Source organism: Argentina silus (genome assembly GCF_951799395.1).
Source record: "Argentina silus genome assembly, chromosome: 18".
In the NCBI taxonomy this organism is placed as follows: Eukaryota; Metazoa; Chordata; class Actinopteri; order Argentiniformes; family Argentinidae; genus Argentina; species Argentina silus.
Window position 1 is genome coordinate 17,041,620 of NC_139672.1, and position 24,421 is coordinate 17,066,040.

The 24,421-nt window shown below is 51.6% G+C and overlaps 1 protein-coding gene across 1 annotated transcript in view; it reads left to right on the forward strand.

Annotated features, from left to right (window-relative positions):
- Positions 1–24,421, forward strand: part of usp34 (ubiquitin specific peptidase 34) — a 46,347-nt gene that overhangs the window by 19,724 nt on the left and 2,202 nt on the right. Inside the window, exons 18-76 of the mRNA XM_083690376.1 lie at positions 137–226; positions 716–811; positions 1,010–1,092; positions 1,219–1,373; positions 1,647–1,760; positions 1,935–2,034; positions 2,368–2,527; positions 2,823–2,949; positions 3,144–3,291; positions 3,504–3,604; positions 3,882–4,097; positions 4,870–4,995; positions 5,145–5,267; positions 5,488–5,571; positions 5,939–6,025; positions 6,224–6,424; positions 7,068–7,150; positions 7,248–7,288; positions 7,519–7,643; positions 7,997–8,149; positions 8,470–8,574; positions 8,686–8,741; positions 9,015–9,319; positions 9,747–9,910; positions 10,183–10,248; positions 10,479–10,625; positions 11,328–11,384; positions 12,122–12,199; positions 12,523–12,617; positions 12,828–13,000; positions 13,237–13,390; positions 13,857–13,935; positions 14,079–14,132; positions 14,374–14,469; positions 14,603–14,667; positions 14,864–14,939; positions 15,384–15,431; positions 15,599–15,664; positions 15,877–15,957; positions 16,097–16,182; positions 16,410–16,653; positions 16,867–17,018; positions 17,368–17,521; positions 17,813–17,857; positions 18,069–18,173; positions 18,444–18,591; positions 18,770–19,074; positions 19,554–19,883; positions 20,320–20,477; positions 20,678–20,756; positions 21,027–21,153; positions 21,376–21,483; positions 21,708–21,812; positions 22,396–22,520; positions 22,712–22,835; positions 22,995–23,074; positions 23,214–23,354; positions 23,881–24,027; positions 24,236–24,392. Coding sequence (XP_083546502.1) covers positions 137–226; positions 716–811; positions 1,010–1,092; positions 1,219–1,373; positions 1,647–1,760; positions 1,935–2,034; positions 2,368–2,527; positions 2,823–2,949; positions 3,144–3,291; positions 3,504–3,604; positions 3,882–4,097; positions 4,870–4,995; positions 5,145–5,267; positions 5,488–5,571; positions 5,939–6,025; positions 6,224–6,424; positions 7,068–7,150; positions 7,248–7,288; positions 7,519–7,643; positions 7,997–8,149; positions 8,470–8,574; positions 8,686–8,741; positions 9,015–9,319; positions 9,747–9,910; positions 10,183–10,248; positions 10,479–10,625; positions 11,328–11,384; positions 12,122–12,199; positions 12,523–12,617; positions 12,828–13,000; positions 13,237–13,390; positions 13,857–13,935; positions 14,079–14,132; positions 14,374–14,469; positions 14,603–14,667; positions 14,864–14,939; positions 15,384–15,431; positions 15,599–15,664; positions 15,877–15,957; positions 16,097–16,182; positions 16,410–16,653; positions 16,867–17,018; positions 17,368–17,521; positions 17,813–17,857; positions 18,069–18,173; positions 18,444–18,591; positions 18,770–19,074; positions 19,554–19,883; positions 20,320–20,477; positions 20,678–20,756; positions 21,027–21,153; positions 21,376–21,483; positions 21,708–21,812; positions 22,396–22,520; positions 22,712–22,835; positions 22,995–23,074; positions 23,214–23,354; positions 23,881–24,027; positions 24,236–24,392 — 7,298 coding nt within the window. The remainder of the gene's footprint in view (positions 1–136; positions 227–715; positions 812–1,009; positions 1,093–1,218; positions 1,374–1,646; positions 1,761–1,934; positions 2,035–2,367; positions 2,528–2,822; positions 2,950–3,143; positions 3,292–3,503; positions 3,605–3,881; positions 4,098–4,869; positions 4,996–5,144; positions 5,268–5,487; positions 5,572–5,938; positions 6,026–6,223; positions 6,425–7,067; positions 7,151–7,247; positions 7,289–7,518; positions 7,644–7,996; positions 8,150–8,469; positions 8,575–8,685; positions 8,742–9,014; positions 9,320–9,746; positions 9,911–10,182; positions 10,249–10,478; positions 10,626–11,327; positions 11,385–12,121; positions 12,200–12,522; positions 12,618–12,827; positions 13,001–13,236; positions 13,391–13,856; positions 13,936–14,078; positions 14,133–14,373; positions 14,470–14,602; positions 14,668–14,863; positions 14,940–15,383; positions 15,432–15,598; positions 15,665–15,876; positions 15,958–16,096; positions 16,183–16,409; positions 16,654–16,866; positions 17,019–17,367; positions 17,522–17,812; positions 17,858–18,068; positions 18,174–18,443; positions 18,592–18,769; positions 19,075–19,553; positions 19,884–20,319; positions 20,478–20,677; positions 20,757–21,026; positions 21,154–21,375; positions 21,484–21,707; positions 21,813–22,395; positions 22,521–22,711; positions 22,836–22,994; positions 23,075–23,213; positions 23,355–23,880; positions 24,028–24,235; positions 24,393–24,421) is intronic.

The window sequence follows — 24,421 nt, forward strand, 5'->3', positions numbered from 1 at the left end:
CCATCTCTCTCCTCCCTCTCCCTCCATCTCTCTCCTCCCTCTACCTCTCTCTCCTCCCTCTCCCTCTCTCTCTCTCTCTCTCTCTCCTCCCTCTCTCTCCCTCTCTCTCTCTCTCTCTCTCTCTCTCCTTTCTCAGGTCCGTGGTCGTCTCTCTGCGCCTCCTACCTAAGCTTTTCGGCACTTTTCAGCAGTTTGGCTCCAGCTACGACACTCACTGGATCACCATGTAAGTCCTGCCTTTCGTTGCCAACCACCGTTTTGGAGCAACACTGTAGAGAAAAGCAGTTACGAAAAGGTGTTATGATACTAATGGTATCCTGTGATATCCTGTCTGGTGTGATATCCTGTCTGGTGTGATATCCTGTCTGGTGTTATGATGATCATGGTCACCTGTGATATCCTGTCTGGTGTTATGATCATCATGGTAACCTGTGATATCCTGTCTGGTGTGATATCCTGTCTGGTGTTATGATGATCCTGGTCACCTGTGATATCCTGTCTGGTGTTATGATGATCATGGTCACCTGTGATATCCTGTCTGGTGTGATATCCTGTCTGGTGTTATGATGATCATGGTATCCTGTGATATCCTGTCTGGTGTGATATCCTGTCTGGTGTGATATCCTGTCTGGTGTTATGATGATCATGGTATCCTGTGATATCCTGTCTGGTGTTATGATGATCCTGGTCACCTGTGATATCCTGCTGCTCTCAGGTGGGCGGAGAAGGAGCTGCACATGATGAAGCTGTTCTTTGAGAACCTGCTGCACTACATCCAGGAAGTCAGGGAGCAGAGACACAAGTTTGCCCTGTGAGTGAACTCTACTCTACTTAACTTCATAAGGGCTACAAACATTGTGACTGTGTACTCTTTTAAATTTGAATATGATATATTAAAACAAAATCTTTGCTATTACTGAGCAAATAGGCGCAGCTTTATTGGTTAGCCCTGCGATAAAATGTGAAATGTGGACAGTTGAAAGAAAGAGACTTGAACCCCCCCCCCCAGGTACGCCCACAGTGCAGAGGTCCAGGTCCGATTGCAGTTCCTCACCTGTGTCTTCTCCACCCTGGGCTCACCTGACCACTTCAGTAAGTCTCACTTCAGTTAGTGTGTGTGTGTGTGCGTGCGCCTGTATGCGTGAAGGTGTGTGTGTGTGTGTGTGTGTGTGTGTGTGTGTGTGGCAGCAGACTAACCCCCCCCCCCCCCTCCCTCAGGACTGAGCCTGGAGCAGGTGGACATCCTGTGGCACTGCCTGGTGGAGGACGGGGAATGTTACGATGACGCGCTGCACTGGTTCCTCAACCAGGTGCGCAGTAAAGACCAGCACGCCATGGGCATGGAGACCTACAAACACCTGTTCCTGGAGAAGGTACACACACCTGGTAGAATACAGTTAGAATAAGATATACACACCTGGTCCACACACCTGGTAGAATACAGGTTAGATAAGATACACACACCTGGTAGAATACAGGTTAGATAAGACAAACACCTGTTCCTGTGTTGAATTTCCACAAGGAATAGTACTTAGTAGGAAAAGATGTGTATAGAATGTATGTATGAATACATTCCTTTCCCCCCCCCGCCTCTCCTCCCCTCCTCCCCTCCCCTCCTCCCCCCTCCCCTCCCCTCCTCTCCTCAGATGCCCCAGCTGAAGCCAGAGACCATCAGTATGACTGGCCTCAACCTCTTCCAGCACCTCTGTAACCTGGCCCGCCTGGCCACCAGCGCCTACGACAGCGGCTCCAACTGCGAGGTAGACACACACACACACACACACACACACACACACACACACTCTTTAGCCCTGTGACTCGCAGGCTTGCCATGCCTCTCATTGGCACCTGTCATCACCCCGTCACGTCAGCCTGTCACCACCAAACCTGAACCTGACCTTTGACCCCCCCCCTTTGACTCTCTCTCTCCGTAGCTGTGTGGTATGGACCAGCTGTGGGGCATCGCCCTGCGGGCCCAGTCAGCTGACATCAGCAGAGCCGCCATCCAGTACATCAACTCCTACTACATCAACGGTGAGAGTCCGACACTCACTGTCCCCTCTGTCTGCTGGCTAGAACGCCCCCCCCAGGGGAGGCTGCTGGAGGTAGACATCGGAGGACGGGCTCATTGGAATTCACGGAGCGTCCTCCTGATTTCAGCCTCCAGCCTCCAGCTCCGTCCCAGCTTGTTGCCGTGCTGTTGAAGGAAGGTCTTCTGGCTTTGACCCTTTAATGACCTCGGCTTTGGAAAGCGACAGCTCGGCCATCTTTAGTTTGTTGGCTCATCGTGAATGGCCAAGTTCCACCATGTTTTAATATTGTGTGTTTGTGGTGTGTGTGTGTGTGTGTGTGTGTGTGTGGCAGCAGGTAAGACGGGGCTGGAGAAGGAGCAGGAGTTCATCAGTAAGTGCATGGAGAGTCTGATGATGGCGTCTGCCAACCTGGAGACCGACGCCCACTCCAGCCTCACCATCATAGAGAGAGGCCTGCTGATGCTGAAAACACACCTGGAGGCCTTCAGACGCAGGTACACACACACACACACAGGTATAGACACACATACACACACACACACGTATAGACACACACACACACACACACAGGTATAGACACACATACACACACACACACAGGTATAGACACACACACACACACACACACATACACATACATACACGCACACAGGTCCTTCATTCTTTCATCATTCTTTGGTAATGCACCCATCCCTCCTTTTTTCCTGGAAGTAACCGTTGAACTTCCCTCCCCCCCATCCTCCCTCCTCCCTCCCCCCCATCCTCCCTCCTCCCTCCCTCCCCCCCCAGGTTTGCCTACCACCTGCGCCAGTGGCAGATTGAGGGCACTGGCATCAGCAGCCACCTGAAGGCCCTCAGCGACAAACAGTCTCTACCACTCAGGATCGTGTGCCAGCCTGCCGGCCTACCGGACAAGGTACACACACACACACACACACACACACACACTGTATTTGTTGTCCTCTCAGTGCCCTATGCTCATTGAAGAAGTTGGCAAATCAAAGACCTACCTGGATATAAGAGTGTTTTCACACCCTCCCTCTGTGTGTCTGTGTGTGTGTCTGTGTGTGTGTCTGTGTGTGTGTGTGTGTGTGTGTGTGTGTGTTCCAGATGACGATAGAGATGTACCCCAGTGACCAGGTGGCAGACCTGCGGGCAGAGGTGACCCACTGGTATGAGAACCTGCAGAAGGAGCAGATGAACCAACAGGCCCAGCTACAGGAGTTTGGACAGAGCAACCGCCAGGCAGACTTCCCAGGTTAGACACACACACACACACACACACACAGGCATGTGCAATAACACACACACACACACACACAGCCAATACACACACAGGCATGTGCAATCACGCACACACACACACAGGCAATAACGCACACACACACACACAGGCAGCCAATACACACACAGGCATGTGCAATAACACACACACGCAGTGTTTCTGAACAGTGTGTGTTGTCTCTCCAGGGGGTTTGATGGGGCCGGTCAGGATGATCTCGTCTGGACATGAGCTCACGACTGACTACGATGAGAAGACCCTCCATGAGCTGGGCTTCAAGGACATGCAGGTAACAGAGGAGTGTGGGCCAGGGGAGGCTGGCGGAGGTAGAAATCGGAGGACCGGATCATTGTAATGCGTGGAATGGAATCAGGAATGGTGTCAAACACAACAATGTCACCTCTCTCCCTTCTCTCTCTCCTCTCTCCCTTCTCTCTCTCTCTCCTCTCTCTCTCTCCTCTCTCTCTCTCTCCCTTCTCTCTCTCCTCTCTCCCTTCTCTCTCTCTCTCCTCTCTCTCTCTCCTCTCTCTCTACTCTCTCTCCACCCCCCCCCCTCTCTCTCTCAGATGGTGTTTGTGTCGCTGGGCGCCCCCCGGCGGGAGCGTAAGGGTGAGGGGGTGCAGCTGCCCGCGTCGTGCCTGCCCCCCCCCCAGAAGGAGCACATCCCCATGCTGCTGCTGCTGCAGGAGCCTCACCTCACCACCCTGTTCGACCTGCTGGAGATGCTGGCCTGCTTCAAACCCCCCAGCCCCAACGCGGAGAGGGCCCTGGAGAGCCCCGAGGTGGGGGAGGGGAGGGGAGGGGTGTGGGTGTGGTTGGTAGGGTATGGGAAAGTGTTTGTGTGGTTGGTAGGGTAAAGGAAAGTGTGTGTGTGTGTGTGTGTGAGAGAGAGAGAGAGGATTATTTGAGAAACAGAACATTGGTTTTCGCTCTTTCCTTTGGACTTGCTACCCCCTCCTCCTCCCCCTCCTCCTCCCCCTCCTCCTCCCCCCCTCCTCCTCCTCCCCCTCCTCCTCCTCCTCCTCCCCTCCCCCCCCCCCCCCCCCAGGTGAATGATGCATTAAACATGATGCCAGCCACAGCCGTTCACACAAGTGCCTCCATCTCTGACAGTCCTCTGATAGAGCTGTCAGCCGTGGAAACAGTCACCCTCCTGATCTGGGATCCATAATGCAGAAGATGTAAAGTGTTATTCTAAGCGTGTGTTCTGCTCTCTGTCTGAGCTGTCTGCGTTTCTGGAGATTTCCGTTCGCGGTAAAGCCGTTCTTCTGTTTGCCAGAGAGTCATTCATCATTCAGAGCTTTTTATAGTCTCTGTACAAAGACTCAACCACAGAGACGAGACAGGGGGGTCAGACAGGGGGCAGCTTTCTCTTTGTTTCTGGCTCGCTCGCTCTCTCTCTCTCTTTTGCTTTCTCTCTCTCTCTTTAATTTATTTCTTCATTTCTCCCCTGTGTGTGTGTGTATGTGTGTGTGTCTATGCGCGTGTGTGTGTGTGCATGTGTGTGTGCGCATGTGTGTCTCGGTGTGCGTGTGTGTATGTGTGTGTGTACAGAGTCTGCGGTGTGAGGAGCTGCACCTCCATGCTGAGAACCTGTCCAGGCGTGTGTGGGAGCTGCTCATGCTGCTGCCCACCTGCCCCAACATGCTGCTGGCCTTCCAGAACATACAGGACGACACGGTACACACACACACACACACACACACACACCCTGCCCCAACATGCTGCTGGCCTTCCAGAACATACAGGACGACACGGTACACACACACACACACACACACACAGACACACAGACACACAGATTTCTGATGAACCACCTGTCTCTGTAGGGGGGAGAGGGTCTGTGTTGGAAGGACCTGCTGAGGATCAAGAGTCCTCACAAGCTGCTGTACGCTCTGGAGATCATCGAGGCCCTGGGCAAACCCAACCGCCGCATCCACCGAGAGTCTACGGTAGGGGTCTACACACACACACACACACACACACACACACACACACACACACACACACACACACACACACACACACACATACACAAGCACATACACACACGCACATACATACATACATACATACATACATACACACACACACACACACACACACGCATACATACATACATACACACACACACACCTCATCTTGAGCTCTGTGTTGTGTGTGTGTGTCCAGGGGAGCTACAGTGACCTGTACCCAGACTCTGATGACTCCAGTGAGGACCAGATAGAGAACAGCAAGAACTCCTGGAGCTGCAAGGTGAGACGACCCCTGACCCCTGACTCTCAATACTGCACCCAGCTACCAGGGGAGGCTGGTGGAGGTAGAAATCGGAGGATGGGCTCATTTTAATGCATGGAACGGAATGAGGAATGGTATCAAACACACGTCATTCCATTCCATGCATTACGATGAGCCCGTCCTCCGATTTCTACCTCCACCAGCCTCCCCTGCCAGCAATCTACACAGCTTATCTAGAGCAATATTCACTTTCTCGTGACGTTTTCTCTCTCTTTCTCTCCTTCTCTCTCTTTCTCTCCTCCTCTCTCCTTCTCTCCTTCTCTCTCTTTCTCTCCTTCTCTCTCTTTCTCTCCTTCTCTCTCTTTCTCTCCTTCTCTCTCTGTAGTTTGTGTCCTCTGGCGGTCTCCAGTTGCTGTTGGAGATCTTCAACTCTGCCATCCTGGAGCCCAAAGACCAGGAGTCCTGGACGGTGGTGAGTCTATAACCACAGGAACAGAGTCGCTGGATTTTGATTTCTTTTTCACATGTTTCTGTCGCTGCTTAGAATAATGAATAAATGAGTGCATTCTGATTTCTCCACGTTTCCCATTGGGAAAGAAAGTGACCCATTTAATCTCCCCCCCTCCCTCCCTCCCCCCCTCCCTCCCTCCCTCCCTCTCTCCCTCTCCAGTGGTTGCTGGATTGCCTGGCCTGCCTTTTGAAGCTGATCTGTCAGTTTGCGGTGGACCCAGCTGACCTGGATCTGGCCTATCACGACGTCTTCGCCTGGTCCGGCCTCACCGACAGCCAGCGGAAACGCGCCTGGCCCGGCAAGTCCCGCAAGGCCGCCGGAGACCACGGGAAAGGACTACACATCCCACGTCTCACTGAGGTAGTTAATATACACAGGCTTACTGTGGCACTAGCGTCATGGGACTACAAATCCCACGTCTCACTGAGGTAGTTAATATACACAGGCTTACTGTAGCATTAGCATCATGGGACTACAAATCCCACGTCTCTGAGGTATTAATATACACAGGCCTTCAGGCTAATGCTAACAGCTAATCCTACTGTAGCACTAGCATCATGGGCCGACCTGTCCCATGGCTCACTGAGGCTCATCTGTGTCATTATGCCTTCTATGTACATTTATTTCATTTACATTTACATTTATGGCATTTAGCAGACGCCTTTATCCAAAGAGACTTACAACAATACATTTGTTTAAGTAAGTGAATCATCTATTCATCAGTCATCATAAGATAAAGTAATCAATGCTCAGACCCCAGAGGCCATTGGCAGTCGTAATGCCAGAAGCCAATTTTTATTATTTATTAACAGGAGAGAACTTGTACAGGGTTGAAGAGGTTTCAAGGGTTGGGGTTACAACCAAGCTATTGTGTCTATCTCTGTCCAGATTCTCCCCATGGGAGGTGTTTGACCTCCACGTGAACTGAGAGATGCAGACATCTAAGAATGGTAACGTTTCTGACGACTGAAACACTTTTTCTGTTCTGTTTTGTTTTGCTCAGGTGTTCCTGGGCCTGGTCCAAGGCACCAACCTGATCCAGAGACTGATCAACGTGGCCTACACCTACGACAACCTGGCACACAGGTGAGGCAACACCCAGACTGCATCACTACTGATGTGACCTGCACCTTTACTCTGTTCCTCTTAACTCCAACCTGTCTACTTCCCCTTCCTCCTGCAGAGTTCTGAAGGCCCAATCAGATCACAGGTCCCGTCATGAAGGTGAGTTTGACTGTTGGTAAATCTGTTGTTCATCAGCCAGATCATAAACAAGGAATAATAACGTCATGTTTAGAAATCCACGAGACGTACTCGCTACGACGCGACAGCATGCCTTGGTGTGATAGAGTGTGGAGGGTTCCACTCATTTAGTAGGAAAATCAGCATCAAGACAACTTATACTAAGTTGGTTGTGGTTGTGGTTGTTGTTGTTGTTGTGGTCATTCCCCCAGTGACCCACTACTCGATGTGGCTGCTGGTGAGCTGGGCCCACTGCTGCTCCCTGGTCAAGTCCAGCCTGGCCGACAGCGACCACCTCCATGACTGGCTGAGGAAGCTCACACTGCTGGTCCCCGAGGTGAGGAGGGGGAGGGTCCCAGTGGTGAGGCTGGGGGAGGGGCTAGGAGGGGGAGGGTCCCCGAGGTGGGGGAGGGGGAGGGTCCCCGAGGTGAGGCTGGGGGAGAGGCTAGGAGGGGGAGGGTCCCTGAGGTGAGGCTGGGGGAGGGGCTAGGAGGGGGAGGGGCTAGGACGAGGGGGACTAGGGGGCACGCGTGAACCACTGTGTTAAAGTCACCTTTACTAAGGAACAGGCATCATAGAAGTCACTCAAAACCACTGCACTGTCTTTAGTTTAAGCTTCTATATATTCCTGACAAATCCATATAGATTGTATGTTGTCAAAAATGGTGTGTGTGTGTTGTGTCCCTGCAGACGGCGGTGAGACACGAGGCGTGTAACGGCCTGTACAAGCTGTCTCTGTCTGGGCTGGAGGGAGGGGAGTCCATCAACAGGTCCTTCCTGCTGCTGGCCGCCTCCACGCTGCTCAAGTTCCTGCCGGATGCACAGGCCCTCAAACCCCTCAGGGTAGGCATACACACACACACACACACACACACACACAGACCCTCAAACCCCTCAGGGTAGGAACACACACACACAGACCCTCCCTCAGGGTAGGATCACACACACACACACAGGCCCTCAAACCCCTCAGGGTGGGTACACACACACACTCACACACACACGCCCACAGGTTGGTAGGATACAGAAAACACACATGTTAAATGTCTCTCTGTCTAACTGTGTGTGTGTGTGTGTGTGTGTGTGTGTGTGTGTGTGTGTGTGTGTGTGTGTGTGTGTGTGTGTGTGTGTGTGTGTGTGTGTGTGTGTGTGTGTCCGTCCAGGTGGAGGACTATGAGGAGGAGCCTCTGCTGAGGACAGGCTGTAAGGAGTACTTCTGGCTGCTGTGTAAACTCATAGACAACATCCACGTCAAAGACGCCAGCCAGGTACGCCCACCAGTCACGCCAGCACCGCCCACCTCTGGGTGGCGTAGGATACACCTCACCTGTCACTCAGTGATTGATTGATTGATGGATGGTCTGTCTGGTCTGTTGCAGACGACCCTGCTGGACCTGGATGCTTTGGCCAGACACCTAGCAGACTGCATTAGGAGGTGAGTCAGTGCTGGTTTTATGTTGTGGATCAAGCTCGGTGTCACTGAGAAGCAGACGTGTTTAATTGGGATCTGGTGTGTGTTCATCTCTACGTGCATAGCAGTGTCTTGTATAGTGCCCACGTAAAACTTTGACCTGTCTCCCTCCATCTCTCCCCTCCATCTCTCTCCCACCCCCCATCTCCCCTGCCTCCCCTCCCCTCCCTCACCATCCTGCCTCTCCCTCTCTCCCCCCGCCTCTCTCTCCACCCACCCCCCCCCCCCCCCCCTCAGTCGCGAGATCCTGGACCAGCAGGACGGGGCGATCGAGGATGATGGCCTGACGGGCCTCCTGCGCCTGGCCACCAGCGTCCTGAAACACAAGCCCCCCTTCAAGTTCTCCCGCGAGGGCCAGGAGTTTCTCCGCGACGTCCACAACCTCCTGTTCCTCCTGCCCAGCCTGGCGGACCGCGCCCAGCCCAAGTGCAAGTCCCACTCGGCCCGCGCCGCCGCCTACGACCTGCTGGTGGAGACGGTCAAGGGCTCCGTGGAGAACTACCGCCTGCTGCACAACTGGGTCATGTCCCAACACATGCAGGGTGAGGACAGGGGGGGGTGAGGAGGAGGGAGGGAGGAGAGGGAGAGAACTACCGCCTGCTGCACAACTGGGTCATGTCCCAACACATGCAGGGTGAGGAGAGGGGGGAGAGGGAGGGGTGAGGAGGAGGGGGAGAGGGAGGGTTGAGGGGGGGGGGGGGGAGGAGGGAGGGAGGGAGGAGAGGGAGAGAACTACCGACTGCTGCACAACTGGGTCATGTCCCAACACATGCAGGGTGAGGAGAGGGGGGAGAGGGGTGAGGAGGAGGGAGGGAGGGGTGAGCAGGAGGAAATCCCTGCGCTGATTTGCTTCAAATGTTTGAAGGCATCATCATGCATAACCACACCACCACCTCATACTTCAGGAGGGTTTTTAGGCTCCTCAAAGACACGAAGGATGTGTATTAATGTTGGTGTCTCCCCCCCCAGCCTCCCACGCCCCCTACAAGTGGGACTACTGGCCCCATGATGATGTGAGGGCAGAGTGTCGCTTCGTGGGGCTGACCAACCTGGGGGCCACCTGCTACCTGGCCTCCACCATCCAGCAGCTCTACATGATCCCCGAGGCCCGCCAGGCCGTCTTCACCGCCAAGGTACGGACTCTACTGGACCCATACAGCTCTCCATCACACTTTCTCTCTCTATCCATCCATCCATCCCTTTCTTCTATCACACTTCTCTTCTCTTCTCTTCTCTTCTCTTCTCTTCTCTTCTCTGCTTCTCTCTAGCCTTTATCAGTGTCTTTCTCCTCCATCACTCTCTCACCCTCCCTCACCTCTTCTCTGGCTTTTCTCAGTTCAACTTGTTGGACTCTTGGGTTTTGTTTCTGTTTAAACGTTTGTGTGTTTTATGTTTCTATGTTCAGTACGCAGAGGAGATCAAACACAAGACCACCCTGCTGGAGCTGCAGAAGATGTTCACCTATCTCATGGTACGTAGGGACCACCTGTCTCTCTCTCTCTCTCCCTCTCTCTGTCTCCCCCTCTCCCTCTCTCTCTCTCTCTCTCTCCCTCCCTCTCTCTTTCTTTCACACTCTCTCTCTCCCTCTGGTCATGGCCTGAAGGAAAGGATATGTTTGTGCACCTGAATACCTGTATTATGTTTGTTCCACTGCTCCCCCTCCTCTTCTCACCTCATCGCTCCATCCCTCCATCCCTCCAGGAGAGTGAGAGGAAGGCGTACAACCCTCGCCCGTTCTGTAAGACCTACACCATGGACAAGCAGCCCCTCAACACCGGAGAACAGAAGGACATGACAGAGTTCTTCACCGACCTCATCACCAAGATCGAGGAGATGTCCCAGGACCTGGTAACCCACCCACAGTCACACCACGTTCTATTGACAGGCATACATGATGTAGTCAGGGAAAATCATATGTAACTGTGGTGGATGTCTAGGATTTACCACTCTGTACTTCAGCTCTTCGGAGGTGAGATTCAAGAAACAAAGTCCTGAGTAGCCACAATGTCTGAGTCCCGTATTTATTATTGCTTGCAAACAAGAGACAAGAGCCTGACAGCAGCCCAGCGTAAATACGAGGGTCTGTTTAGCGCAAGTCTGAAGAGGTGATTATCAGGGTTGTCTTTTATACAGATGAAACATAATGGTAGGCGTCGCCAAGGCGATCACCGGCGAGCTTGTGCTTACGTGAGAGGGGGCGGGAGAGAAAGAACAATGGGGAGACTTTCTTACTGATCAATCGGCGTTCAACATTTCACACTTATCCACCTTCCTGTCGGCAAGATGCGTCTGTTCCTTTGTTCTCGCTCTCCCCCCACCACTCCCTCTGAAACCACCGCTATCCATATGGTAATCATACAGCGTTCCTCAGAACAATGGAACTTTAGAGGTGTGGCAAGAGAAAATGTAATCACAGTGTTTACACAAGTTGTACCAGTCGTATGAAAGTGTATATCCTTCAAACAGTTCTATCAATGTATTTTCCATAACAGTAACTCAAACTGAAATGTTTTAGAATGACCTGTAAATGTGGTGTTTGCTCACTTTCAGAAAAACACAGTGAAGACGCTCTTCGGAGGAGTCATCACCAATAACGTAGTCTCCCTGGTAAGAGCCCCTTGTCTCTGTGTGTGTGTATACACTCACCGATCACTTTATTTGAACACTATACTAATACTGGGTAATACTCCCTTTATTAGAACACTATACTAATACTGGGTAATACTCCCTTTATTAGGAACACTATACTAATACTGGGTAATACTCCCTTTATTAGAACACTATACTAATACTGGGTAGGGCCTCCCTTTATTAGAACACTATACTAATACTGGGTAATACTCCCTTTATTAGAACACTATACTAATACTGGGAAGATACTGACTAATACTAGTTCTATTGGATTCAGATCCGGTGACTGGGAAGGCCACTGAAGAACAATGAACTCATTGTCATGTTCATGAAACCAGTTTGAGACAACTTTTGCTTTGTGACATGGTGCATTATCATGCTGGAAGTAGCCATTAGAAGATGGGTCAATTCTGGCCATGAAGGGATGCACATGGTCAGCAACAACACTCAAATAGGCATTCAAGCGATGATTGATTGGTATTAACGGTCCCAAAGTGTGCCAAGAAAACATTCCCCACACCATTACACCACCTCCACCATGAGAAGGTGTAATAAAGTGCCGAATAAAGTGCAGAATGTGTATCAGGATATCGGTAAATGTGTATATATATATATGCCATTTAGCTGACGCTTTTATCCCAAGTGGTATAAAGGATCTATGTTACTGTAGTTCTCCCCTCAGCTCTGTAAGCTTACCTCTGTGTGTCCTGCAGGACTGTGACCATGTGAGCCAGACCGCTGAGGAGTTCTACACCGTCAGGTGTCAGGTGGCCGACATGAAGAACATCTACGTAAGAACAACAACAACACAGCGACAACAACACAACAACAACACAACGACAAACGTTATTTACTGGTGCTAGCAAGTGTCATAGACCACCGTCTGAATACCGCAGCCTAGCCTCTCAACCTCTGACATGTTGGTCAACTGTCACCACAGAACTAGAATGATGATGACTGAACGATAGTCACCATTTCTGTTCTTGTTTTCATTCAAACCCTTCATCCTATTCCATGTCTTGTAGTTGATGTATCCCAGGTATATTTTGCTCTGGAGAGAGAGAGAGAGAGAGAGAGAGAGAGGTCAGAGGTGTTAAGTTTCTGTTTTCCTCAGGAATCTCTGGATGAGGTGACCATCAAGGACACACTGGAGGGAGACAACATGTACACGTGCTCCCAGTGTGGGAAGAAGGTCCGTGCTGAGAAGAGGTCAGTGGTCACGTCCTGCCCTGAGGCCTCCTGTTATGGTCCACCAACATTCTCCCTGTCACCAACTTCCTTTGACACGTTTTTGTGTTGTCACAAATTAACATGTTTACTCACCTTCTCTCTCTCCCTCTCCCCCCTCCCTCCCCCTCTCTTTCTCCTCCCCTCTATCTCCCTCTCCCCCCTCCCTCCCCCTCCCTCCCCCTCTCTCAGGGCATGTTTCAAGAAGCTTCCTCGTATCCTGAGCTTCAACACCATGCGCTACACCTTCAACATGGTGACCATGATGAAGGAGAAGGTCAACACACACTTCTCCTTCCCCCTCCGCCTGGACATGACCCCCTACACCGAGGACTTCCTCATGGGCAAGGGCGACAGGAAGGAGGGTACGCAAACACTTCCTGTTTACTCAAAACCCTCACCGATTGGTTCGTGTGAAGTTGTTCATTCAGGCTTGCTTGGTAAAGTGTAAGCAGGCGTTGATTAGCATAGATAGACTATTCTGCAAATTCTCCACTGTCATTGGACGAGACGGTTTTGCCGTCTGCTCTGATTGGAGGAGGAGGCAGGAGTCTGCGTCAGGCCCTATTGTGATTGGATGTTATCGTCTTGTCTTGTGCAGGTTTCCGGGAGGAGGGGGGCGAGGCCAAGGGGGCGGAGAGCTACGAGTATGACCTCATCGGCGTGACGGTGCACACCGGCACGGCGGACGGCGGCCATTACTACAGCTTCATACGTGACATCATCAACCCGCACGCCTACAAGAACAACAAGTGGTGAGTCAGAGCGTCTGGTGACCCGTCCTACCAACCTGGACGAGTTTCAACTGTTTGGTTTTGTTGGGTTTTAAAAATATATATATATATATATATTTTTTTTAGGGACAGCTTTGAAATTAGTAAATCGATTTTTAGTTCTGTCAGGTAGCGTTGCTTGCATCATTTCTAGTCCTTTTTTCCCCCCTGCCCCAACCTTCCCCTAATTGCAGGACTTGAAAATAAAATAATATTTACAATTATATAATTATTATTATAATACTTTTAGTTATTTTCTCCAGCTACCCCCCCCCCCCCCCCCCCACCTCAGATTTAAAGTGCTTTATCTGGAGAGTCGCCTTTTATAGACCATCACAGACATGAGTGTGGAAGAGGAACAGGGATGTAATAGGGATTGCCCCAAGGGGACCAATAAAGTTGTTTGAATTTGAATCTCGTTGACCCCGTGTGACTCTGCCCTGGTCAGGTACCTGTTCAACGACGCGGAGGTGAAGCCCTTTGACTCCGCCCAGCTGGCGTCCGAGTGCTTCGGTGGTGAGATGACGGTGAGCCTCAGCTGGTGGTCGTAGTGAAGAGAAGTGTTTAATACTCTGTTAGAAAGACCTTCACTACTTATTCGAGCACTCAAACTAAAGAGATCAATCTCTCTCTCTCTCTCTCTCTCTCTCTCTCTCTCTCTCTCTCTCAGACCAAAACATACGACTCTGTCACAGACAAGTTCATGGACTTCTCCTTTGAGAAGGTAAGTTGCTTCTCCGATGTAAATTTGCTTTTGAATTAGTTTTGTTGTTAGAATTGTTGATATGAAACTGTATATCTCATCTCTTTTCCTTTTCTCTATATCCCTATCTCTCCCTCTCTCTCCTCCCTCCCTCCCTCCCTCCCTCCCCTCCCTCCCTCCCTCTCTCCCCTCCCTCCCTCCCTCCCCTCCCTCCCTCCCTCTCTCCCCTCCCTCCCTCCCCTCCCTCCCTCCCTCTCTCCAGACCCACAGTGCCTACATGCTCTTCTACAAGAGGGTGGAGCTAGAGGAGGAGAACGGGAAGGACTTCAACTTCGACGTGTCTCCTGATCTACTGGAGGTACCTGGCTTGTTCCCAGACCTCACTGCACTCGTTTCTCACATTCTCTCCATCCCTGTGAAACCTGACTGTTGTTCTCTCTCTCTCTCTCTCTCTCTCTCTCTCTCTCTCTCTCTCTCTCTCCCCCCCCCAGTGGATCTGGCATGACAACATGCAGTTCCTGCAGGACAAGAACATCTTTGAGCACACATACTTTGGGTCAGTGACACCTTCATAATGATATTCCTGTAGCCATCTCTCCTTCCCCCCCAACAGTCAAGCTACTTGACCAGTAGAAGGTTAAAACAGTTTGTGTTTTTGTTTTTTGAGATCAGTGTTTTTAACCCTCTTCCTCTCCTGTCTTTTCATGATTAAAACGAGTCAGAGTGTGTTAACTCTCTGTCGCCCCCTGCAGGTTTATGTGGCAGCTGTGCAGCAGCATCCCCAGCACTTTACCGGACCCCAAAGCCATCTCCCTCATGACCGCCAAGGTGAGACCACTGCCCCCTAAAGGGCTACTGCGGTACTACATGTCGGAGAGGCTGGTGGGGGTAGAAATCGTAGGATGGGCTAATTTTAATGCATGGCTGGTATCATTCCATGTCATACATTACGATGGGCAAGTCCTCTGATTTCTACCTCCACTGGCCTCTCCTGGTGTACATATAACAATGTGACAGGACATAAAATCTACCATTTAGCTGATGCTTTTATCCAAAGCGACTTACATCACAGTGAGTGCATACATTCAGTATATATGGTCCCAACAGGAATCAAACCCTCAACCTAAGCGTTGTTAGCGCCATGCTCTACCAACTGAGCCACAGAGGACCTACATACACTCCTTCGTGTTGTGTTTACTAATGAATTCACTAATAAGTAGTGTAATGCTGCTGAGGTCACTGAGGTCTGCCTGTCCTCCTTCCCATCTCCAGCTCAGCACCTCCTTCGTCCTGGAGACGTTCATCCACTCCAAGGAGAAGGTGAGATCCCCTTCCTCACTCCACGGCGGTGCTTAGCGATAGCCTCTATAACAATAGAGAGGTCTCCTGTCCGATCCCATCCATCCGTCACTGTCATGGACGTTTACCCAGCGCCCTGTGGGCGTAGCACCGAACCCCCGAGGTAATGAGTTGTCTTGTGTTCCCAGCCCACCATGCTGCAGTGGATCGAGCTTCTGACCAAACAGTTCAACAACAGCCAGGCTGCCTGCGAGGTGAGAGACACTTCCTGTTGTTGTTGTTGTTGTGGTGGTGGTGGTGGTGGTGGAGGTGGTGGTGGGGGTGTAACACCAGGGACCACAGCAGCATGCCATCAGGCTGAACGGTCTCCCCTCAATCCCTACTGTTGGTATCATGCCATTAGCATGTTAAATGCTAACTTCCTGTTTTGTTGTTGTTGTTGTTGTTATTGTTGTTGTTGATTCAGTGGTTCCTGGACCGCATGGCGGATGACAACTGGTGGCCCATGCAGATCCTCATCAAGTGCCCCAATCAGATCGTCAGACAGGTTAGGGTCCCTCCCCCTTCTGTTACTCTGACCTACAGCACACACACACACACCCACACACACAAACTAACACACACACACACTCGGCCCAGGTTAAAGATGTCCTGAATGTTAATCTTTCCCTCCCGTCCTCCTCCAGATGTTCCAGAGGTTGTGTATCCACGTCATCCAGAGGCTCCGCCCCGTCCACGCCCACCTCTACCTGCAGCCTGGCATGGAGGATGGGTACGAACCTATCAGTCAATCTACCTACCTATCTATCTGTCTATCTATCTATCTATCTATCTATCTATCTATCTATCTATCTATCAATAAATCTATCTATCTATCTATCTATCTATCAATAAATCTATCTATCTATCAATCAATCAATCGCTATCTTGATTCTGCCAATTTATTTCAGCATCTGACACCTTTCTGACGATCTGTCACTTCCTCTTCCTGTCCCCCAGGTCTGACGACATGGACGGCCCGGTGGAGGACATCGGCAGCCGCTCCTGTGTGACGCGCTTCGTCAAGACGCTGCTGTCCATCATGGAGCACGGCGTCAAGCCCCACAGCAAGCACCTGACCGAGTACTTCGCCTTCCTGTACGAGTTCGCCAAGATGGGCGAGGAGGAGAGCCAGTTCCTGCTGTCGCTGCAGGCCATCTCCATCATGGTGCACTTCTACATGGGCACCAAGGGGCCCGAGAACGTAAGGGGACAGTGTGTGTGTGTGTGTGTGTGTGTGTGTGTGTGTGCGTGCGTTATGGCTGCGTGTGTGTGTTATGGCGCTGTGTGTGTGTGTTATGGCGCTGTGTGTGTGTGTTATGGCTGTGTGTGTGTGTGTGTGTGTGTTATGGCGCTGTGTGTGTGTGTGTGTTATGGCTGTGTGTGTGTGTGTGTTGACCCTCTCCCCTCCCCCCAGCCCCAGGTGGAGGTGTTGTCGGAGGAGGAGGGAGAGGAGGAGGATGAGGAGGAGGACATCCTGTCTTTAGCCGAGGAGAAGTATCGTCCTGCTGCTCTGGAGAAGATGATCGCCCTGATCGCTCTGTTGGTGGAGCAGTCCCGCTCTGAGAGGTAACCACCCTACACCCTACAGCCTACACCCTACACCCTAGACCTTATACCCTACAGCCTAGACCCTACAGCCTACACCCTACGGCCTACAGCCTAGACACTAGACCCTACAGCCTAGGCACTAGACCCTACAGCCTAGGCACTAGGCCCTGTCCACTAATGCCCCCTACACCTTAGTCCCTACGACTACTATTACACTAGTATGGCTCTTGCTGACTTTGTATGTCAGTATTCTAATTTGCCCTTCTGTACAATCCATCCCTCCCTCCATCCCTCCCTTTCTACTTCCTCCCTCCCTCCATCCCTCTCTATTTCCTCCCTCCCTCCCTCCCTCCCCCCCCCTCCCCAGACACCTGACCCTGTCCCAGAGTGACATGGCGGCCCTGACGGGAGGGAAAGGCTTCCCCTTCCTGTTCCAACACATCCGAGACGGCATCAACATCAGACAGACCTGCAACCTCATCTTCAGTCTCTGTCGCTATAACAACCGCCTGGCTGAGCACGTAGGTCACACACACACGCACGCTCGCACACACACACACACACGTAGGTCTAACACACACACACCACACGCTGTCACACGCTTGTGCACACTCAAACTCACATACACACACACTCACACACACACACACACACACACACGTAGGTGTAACACACCACACACTGACACGCACGCACACTCAAACTCACATACACACACTGTTTGATTTTGACAGCATGCCATCTGTAGTGTGTGTAATTCCTGTGTGTGTGTGTGTGTGTGTGTGTGTGTGTGCTCTCGTCCTGTGTTCCAGATTGTGTCCATGCTGTTCACCTCCATAGCCAAGCTAACTCCAGAGGTAAGCACTAACGTAAGAACCACGCCCACCTTCAATATCACACTCACTTCCTCCTGGATATTAACCACACACCACACCTGACACACATCCTAATATATCCTTCTCTCTCTCTCTCTCCTCCCTCTCTCTCTCTCCCCCTCTCTCCTTCCCTCTCTCTCCTCTCTCTCTCTCTCTCTCCCCCTCTCTCTCTCTCTCTCCCTCTCTCTCTCAGGCGGCTAATCCGTTCTTCAAGCTCCTCACCATGCTGATGGAGTTTGCCGGCGGTCCTCCAGGCATGCCCTCCTTCGCTTCCTACATACTACAGAGGATCTGGGAGGTACACACACACACACACACACACACACACACACACACACACACACACACACTCACACACACAACTACCCTACTTTTGAATTTGAAATCCATCTATTAGTTTGTTACATGTTAGCTTAACCGTGTGTGTGTGTGTGTCTCTGTATGTGTCTCTGTGTGTGTCTCTGTGTCGTGTGTGTCGTGTGTGTGTGTGTGTGTGTGTGTGTGTGTGTGTGTGTGTGTGTGTGTGTGTGTGTGTGTGTGTGTGTGTGTGTGTGTGTGTGGTCCCCAGGTGATAGAGTATAACCCGTCTCAGTGTCTGGACTGGCTGGCGGTGCAGACCCCCAGGAACAAGCTGGCTCACAGCTGGGTACTGCAGAACATGGAGAACTGGGTGGAGCGCTTCCTGCTGGCCCACAACTACCCCCGCGTACGCACATGTAAGAACAACACACACACACACACACTTTCTGTCTGTCTGTCTCTCTGTCTTTCTTCCTTCCCTCCCTCCATCTCTCTCTCTGCTTCACTGCCTTTCTCTTTCTCTCTGACGATTTCTCTCTCTCTCCCTCTAACCCATCCCCCTCTCTCTCTCATCCCTCTCTTCTCTCCCTCCAGCGGCGGCCTACCTCCTGGTCTCCCTCATCCCCAGCAACTCGTTCCGCCAGATGTTCCGATCCACGCGCTCCCTCCACATCCCGACCCGGGACCTGCCCCTGTCCCCCGACACCACGGTGGTCCTCCACCAGGTCTACAACCTGCTCCTGGGCCTGCTGGGCCGGGCCAAGCTCTACGTGGACGCGGCCGTCCACGGCACCACCAAGCTGGTCCAGTTCTTCAGCTTCATGACCTACTGCCTCATCTCCAAGACGGAGAAGCTCATGTTCTCTGGCTACTTCATGGACCTGTGGAACCTCTTCCAGGTAGGGGGTCTTTATTCAGGTTGGAATATGTCGTTGAATGCTCATTGAGGAACCCGCCACCCCACCCACCCCCGCCCCCCTTCCTGGTAGCCACACTTTTGGATACATCCTGTATATCACAAGTTAATTTGCTAAATTCCAAATCCAACCCTCTAAATGTGCCTGTCTGAAAGGATTGGGTTTTAGGAGTATACTGGCATTGGGATTTAGGAGTATACTGACATTGAAACCTCTTTCAGGTGGTATGATGGTCTCAGATGACTACTGTTAGTAACAGTAGTTGGTGTATTTAAATTAAAGTACTGAGTTTACCCTCATAATAACTATATTATAATATTATCCCCCCTCCTCCTCTCCATCCATCCCCCCCCTCTCCATCCCTCCTCCTCCCCCCCTCTTCCTCTCCATCCACCCCCCCCCTCCTCCTCTCCACCCCCCCCCTCCTCCTCTCCACCCCCCCCCCCCTCCTCTCCATCCAGCCCAAACTGTCTGAGCCAGCCATCGCCACCAACCACAACAAGCAGGCCCTGCTGTCCTTCTGGTACAACGTGTGTGTGGAGTGTCCTGAGAACGTGCGCCTGGTGGTCCACAACCCCGTGGTCACCAAGAACATCGCCTTCAACTACATCCTGGCGGACCACGACGACCAGGAGGTGGTCCTGTTCAACCGGGGCATGCTCCCTGCCTACTACGGCATCCTGCGGATGTGCTGTGAGCAGGCGCCCGCCTTCACCCGCCAGCTGGCCTCGCACCAGAACATCCAGTGGGCCTTCAAGAACCTGACGCCCCACGCCAGCCAGTACCCTGGGGTGGGTGTCTCTGACTGGGAGGGGGGGGGGGGGGGTATGGGATGGGGGGGGGGGCTTCCAGAGCTTTGACGTGGTTTATACTTTGTGTTTGTTAATTATCACACGTATATTTCATGCATCTCTTCTCCCCTCCCTCCCTCCCTCCCTCCCTCCTGGGTGTGTAACTGAGTGATTTTTTTCTATTAAGGAATCTTTCCAGAACACATTTGATCAATAATTGTGTGTGTGTGTGAGAGACAGACACAGACACAGAGAGAGTCTCCCCAATGGCGTTTACTTTAGTTCCTGTGTCCCTCTCTGACCCCTGAGAGAGTGAGAGACAGACACAGACACTGAGAGAGTCTCCCCAATGGCGTTTACTTTAGTTCCTGTGTCCCTCTCTGACCCCTGTGTGTGTGTGTGTGTGTGTATCTCTGCTCTGTGCCGCCCCCTGCAGGCGGTGGAGGAGCTGTTCAACCTGATGCAGCTGTTTGTGGCCCAGCGCTCTGACATGAGGGAGGAGGAGCTGGAGGACGTCAAGCAGTTCAAGAAGACCACCATCAGCTGCTACCTCCGCTGTCTGGACGGACGATCCTGCTGGACCACGCTCATCAGGTACACACACACACACACACACACACACACACACACTCACTCATCAGGTACACATACACACACACACACTAACGCACGCACACACACGCTCATCAAGTACATACACACACAGACACACACAAATAACCCCAACCTGAATACATCAGCTGTGTACACACACACACACAGTCTTACCTGCTGCCCCGTCCTCTTCTGCCCAGTGCCTTCCGTGTGTTGCTGGAGAACGATGAGGACAGACTCCTGGTGGTGTTCAACAGAGGACTCATCCTGATGACGGAGGTACGCTGGTCAGGGGAGGCTGGGGGAGGTAGAAATCGGAGGACGGGCTCATTGTAATGCATAGAATGGAATGAGGAATGGGATCAAATGGTATCAGCACAGTTTAAGAACAATTTAGAATTTATTTATTTATTTATTTTTACAAAAGTGGGGTTTGAGGTTATTGTCTCACAATGTTATGACATTATGGTGTTATGATGTGATGACGTTATGGTGTGATGACAGAAAGCGTTGTGTGTGATTATAAGGTTGTGTCCTTCCTTCCTGCAGTCCTTCAACACCCTCCACATGATGTACCACGAGGCCACGGCCTGTCATGTGACCGGAGACCTGGTGGAGCTGCTGTCCATCTTCCTGTCTGTCCTCAAGGCCACGCGGCCCTACCTGCAACGCAAAGGTCCCTTCAATCTACACAACTTTATTCATCCATACACTAGTACCTGCAACGCAGAGCTATTGAAATTAACTTTATTAGGTCAAACTGTACCTGCAACACAAAGGTCAGGGCTCTCTGTCTCCCGGCTCTTCAGTTCGATTTAAAACAACTTTATTAGTCCCTGCAGAGAGCATTGAGAAGGTTGCTGAGTGACCTCTGACCCCTGTGTTGTCTCCGCTGTAGATGTGAAGCAGGCTCTCATCCAATGGCAGGAGAGGATCGACTTCGCCCACAAGCTGCTGACCCTGCTCAACTCCTACAGCCCCCCCGAGCTACGCAACGCCTGCCTAGGTAACACACATACACACACACACACACACACATATACACACACACACACACACACACATATATATATATACACACACACACACACACATATATACACACACACACATACATACACATACACACACACACATATATACACACACACACACACACACCCGACCCCGACCCCAACCCTGACCCCAGAGTCCTTCCTGAGGAGGCTGTTGTTGTTGTTGTTGTTCCAGATGTCCTGAAGGAGCTGGTCCTGCTGAGTCCCCACGACTTCCTGCACACGCTGGTGCCCTTCCTGCAACACAACCACTGCACCTATCACCATAGCAACATCCCCAGTGAGTCCCTCCCTCCGCTGCCTGTCCAACCAGCTTCAGTACTCAAACTGTATCAGCACAGACATGTGGGATGCTAAATGAAGTTAGATTAGAAACTGTGTTCTGTATTTTTCTCCTCTGTGGAGTTTTTTGCTTGGCTTTTTGGGGGTCGATGGTTTGGTGTTCGATCATATTGTTTGTTATTGTATTTATTGTTTATTTTGTTTACTATTGTTCTTGTTGTGAAGCACTTTGCGATATTTGTCTGTAAAAAGTGCTATAAAGAATCCACTTGATTGATTGATATGAAGGATGAATTACAGTACTGAAGATGGATGGTACTTCTGACTGTAGGGCTGTAGATATAGTTCAGAATGACTAACTGTCTGTCTCCCTGTCTGCCTGTCTGTCTCTCTACCTGTCTGTCTCTCTCTCTACCTGTCTGTCTCTCTCTCTACCTGTCTGTCTCTCTGTCTACCTGTCTGTCTGTCTACCTGTCTCTCTCTCTCTCTACATGTCTGTCTCTCTCTCTACCTGTCTGTCTCTCTGTCTACCTGTCTGTCTGTCTACCTGTCTCTCTCTCTCTCTACCTGTCTGTCTGCAGTGTCGTTTGGTCCCTACCTGCCATGCAGAGAGAACATCAAGCTGATGGGGGGCAAGAACAACATCCGACCCCCCCGACCGGAACTCAACATGTGCCTGCTGCCTTCCATGGTGGAGACCAGCAAGGTGTGTGTGTGTGTGTGATCTTTATAAGGCCAGAATTGGTTGTAGCTGGTTGAGGAATGCTTGGCTAGGGGAGAGTGTTTGTTGACTGTGTTCATTCTGTGTGTTTGTATGATACACTTGTAGCAGGTGGAACTAGAATTGATAATATTATGACACCTTTCTCTCTCTCCCTCTCTCCCTCTCTCTCTCAGGGTAAAGACGAGGTGTATGACAGGATGTTACTGGACTACTTCCTGTCCTACCACCAGTTCATCCACCTGCTGTGTCGCGTTGCCATCAACTGTGAGAAGTTCACCGAGACCCTCGTCAAACTAAGTATGTTGGGCATCACTGTGTTTATAATGTGTGTGTGTGGCTGGCTGTGTGTGTGTTTGGCTGGCTGTCTGTGTGTGGCTGTCTGTGTGTGTGTGTGTGTGTGTGTGTGTGTGTGTGTGTGTGTGTGTGTGTGTGTAACAGCTGTATCTCTGTCTCCAGGTGTCCTGATAGCCTATGAGGGGTTGCCTCTGCACTTGGCCCTCTTCCCCAAACTATGGACAGAGCTGTGTCAGTCTCAGGTAACACGCACACACTCACTCACTCACTCACTCACTCACTCACTCACATACAGACACACGCATACACACATATACAGACAGCAATCACATACACACACTCACACACACCCCCCCCTGACCTCTGCCCCTCCCTCCCCAGTCGTCCCTGGCTAAGACGTGTGTGAAGCTGCTGTGTGAAGACCCAGCGTTTGGAGAGTACATCAAGTGTATCCTGATGGACGAGAGAACCTTCCTCAACAACAACATGGCCTACTCCTTCCTCACCTGCTTCCTCAACAAGGTACACACACACCCCCACCCTACACCCCTGGTTAACCCTACACACCTGGTTAACCCTACACACACCCCTGGTTAACCCTACACACCTGGTTAACCCTACACACACCTCTGGTTAACCCTACACACACCTCTGGTTAACCCTACACACACCTCTGGTTAACCCTACACACCTGGTTAACCCTACACACACCCCTGGTTAACCCTACACACCTGGTTAACCCTACACACCTGGTTAACCCTACACACACCTCTGGTTAACCCTACACACCTGGTTAACCCTACACACACCTCTGGTTAAACTCTGGGTTTTAACTTTTACAAATCGCTTAAAAATATGAAAATACATACTCACGATTCCTACGCAAGTCTGGAATAAAATTCCTGGGAAAGCATCTCTCCTGATGCTGCAAATCACACATTAGATACACACTCTACATGTAAATGTATGTAGCACAATTTGGATTTGTGTGTGTGTGTGCGCTGCGCGCGTGTGTGTGTGTGTGTGTGTGTGTGTGTGTGTGTGTCAGGTCCAGAGCCAGGTGCTGTCTGGTCCCAGCTGTACCAACCTGATCAGCCTGCTGGTGACCAACCTGCTGAATGAGTACCACAGCCTGCAGCCTGACCTGGCCTCCCACCGCCAGGAGCTCAGCCAGACCAGCGGCCTGCTCAACGCTGTCAGTACCCTGTCCTCTCACACACGCCACACACACACGGTACACCCACACACACGGTATACACACACACAGGCTACACACGCCCGCGCTACACGCACGCACACACACGCACGGGCATACACACACGCTACACACACACACACACACACACAGGCTACACACACACACACACTCTCTCTCACCTGTGTGTGTCCTCTCCCTCCTCCAGGACCTGAGAGCGCTGGTGTTGATGCTGTCTGTCCACACCCCCCCGGCGTTAGACCCCGCCCTCGGCCCCGCCCTCCAGGAGCTGCTGTCCAAGTGCCACGCCTGCGTCCAGCAACGCAGCGCCCTGGAGCTGGAGGCCAAGGACCGGAAGGCCAAAGGTACACACACACACACACACACGCACACA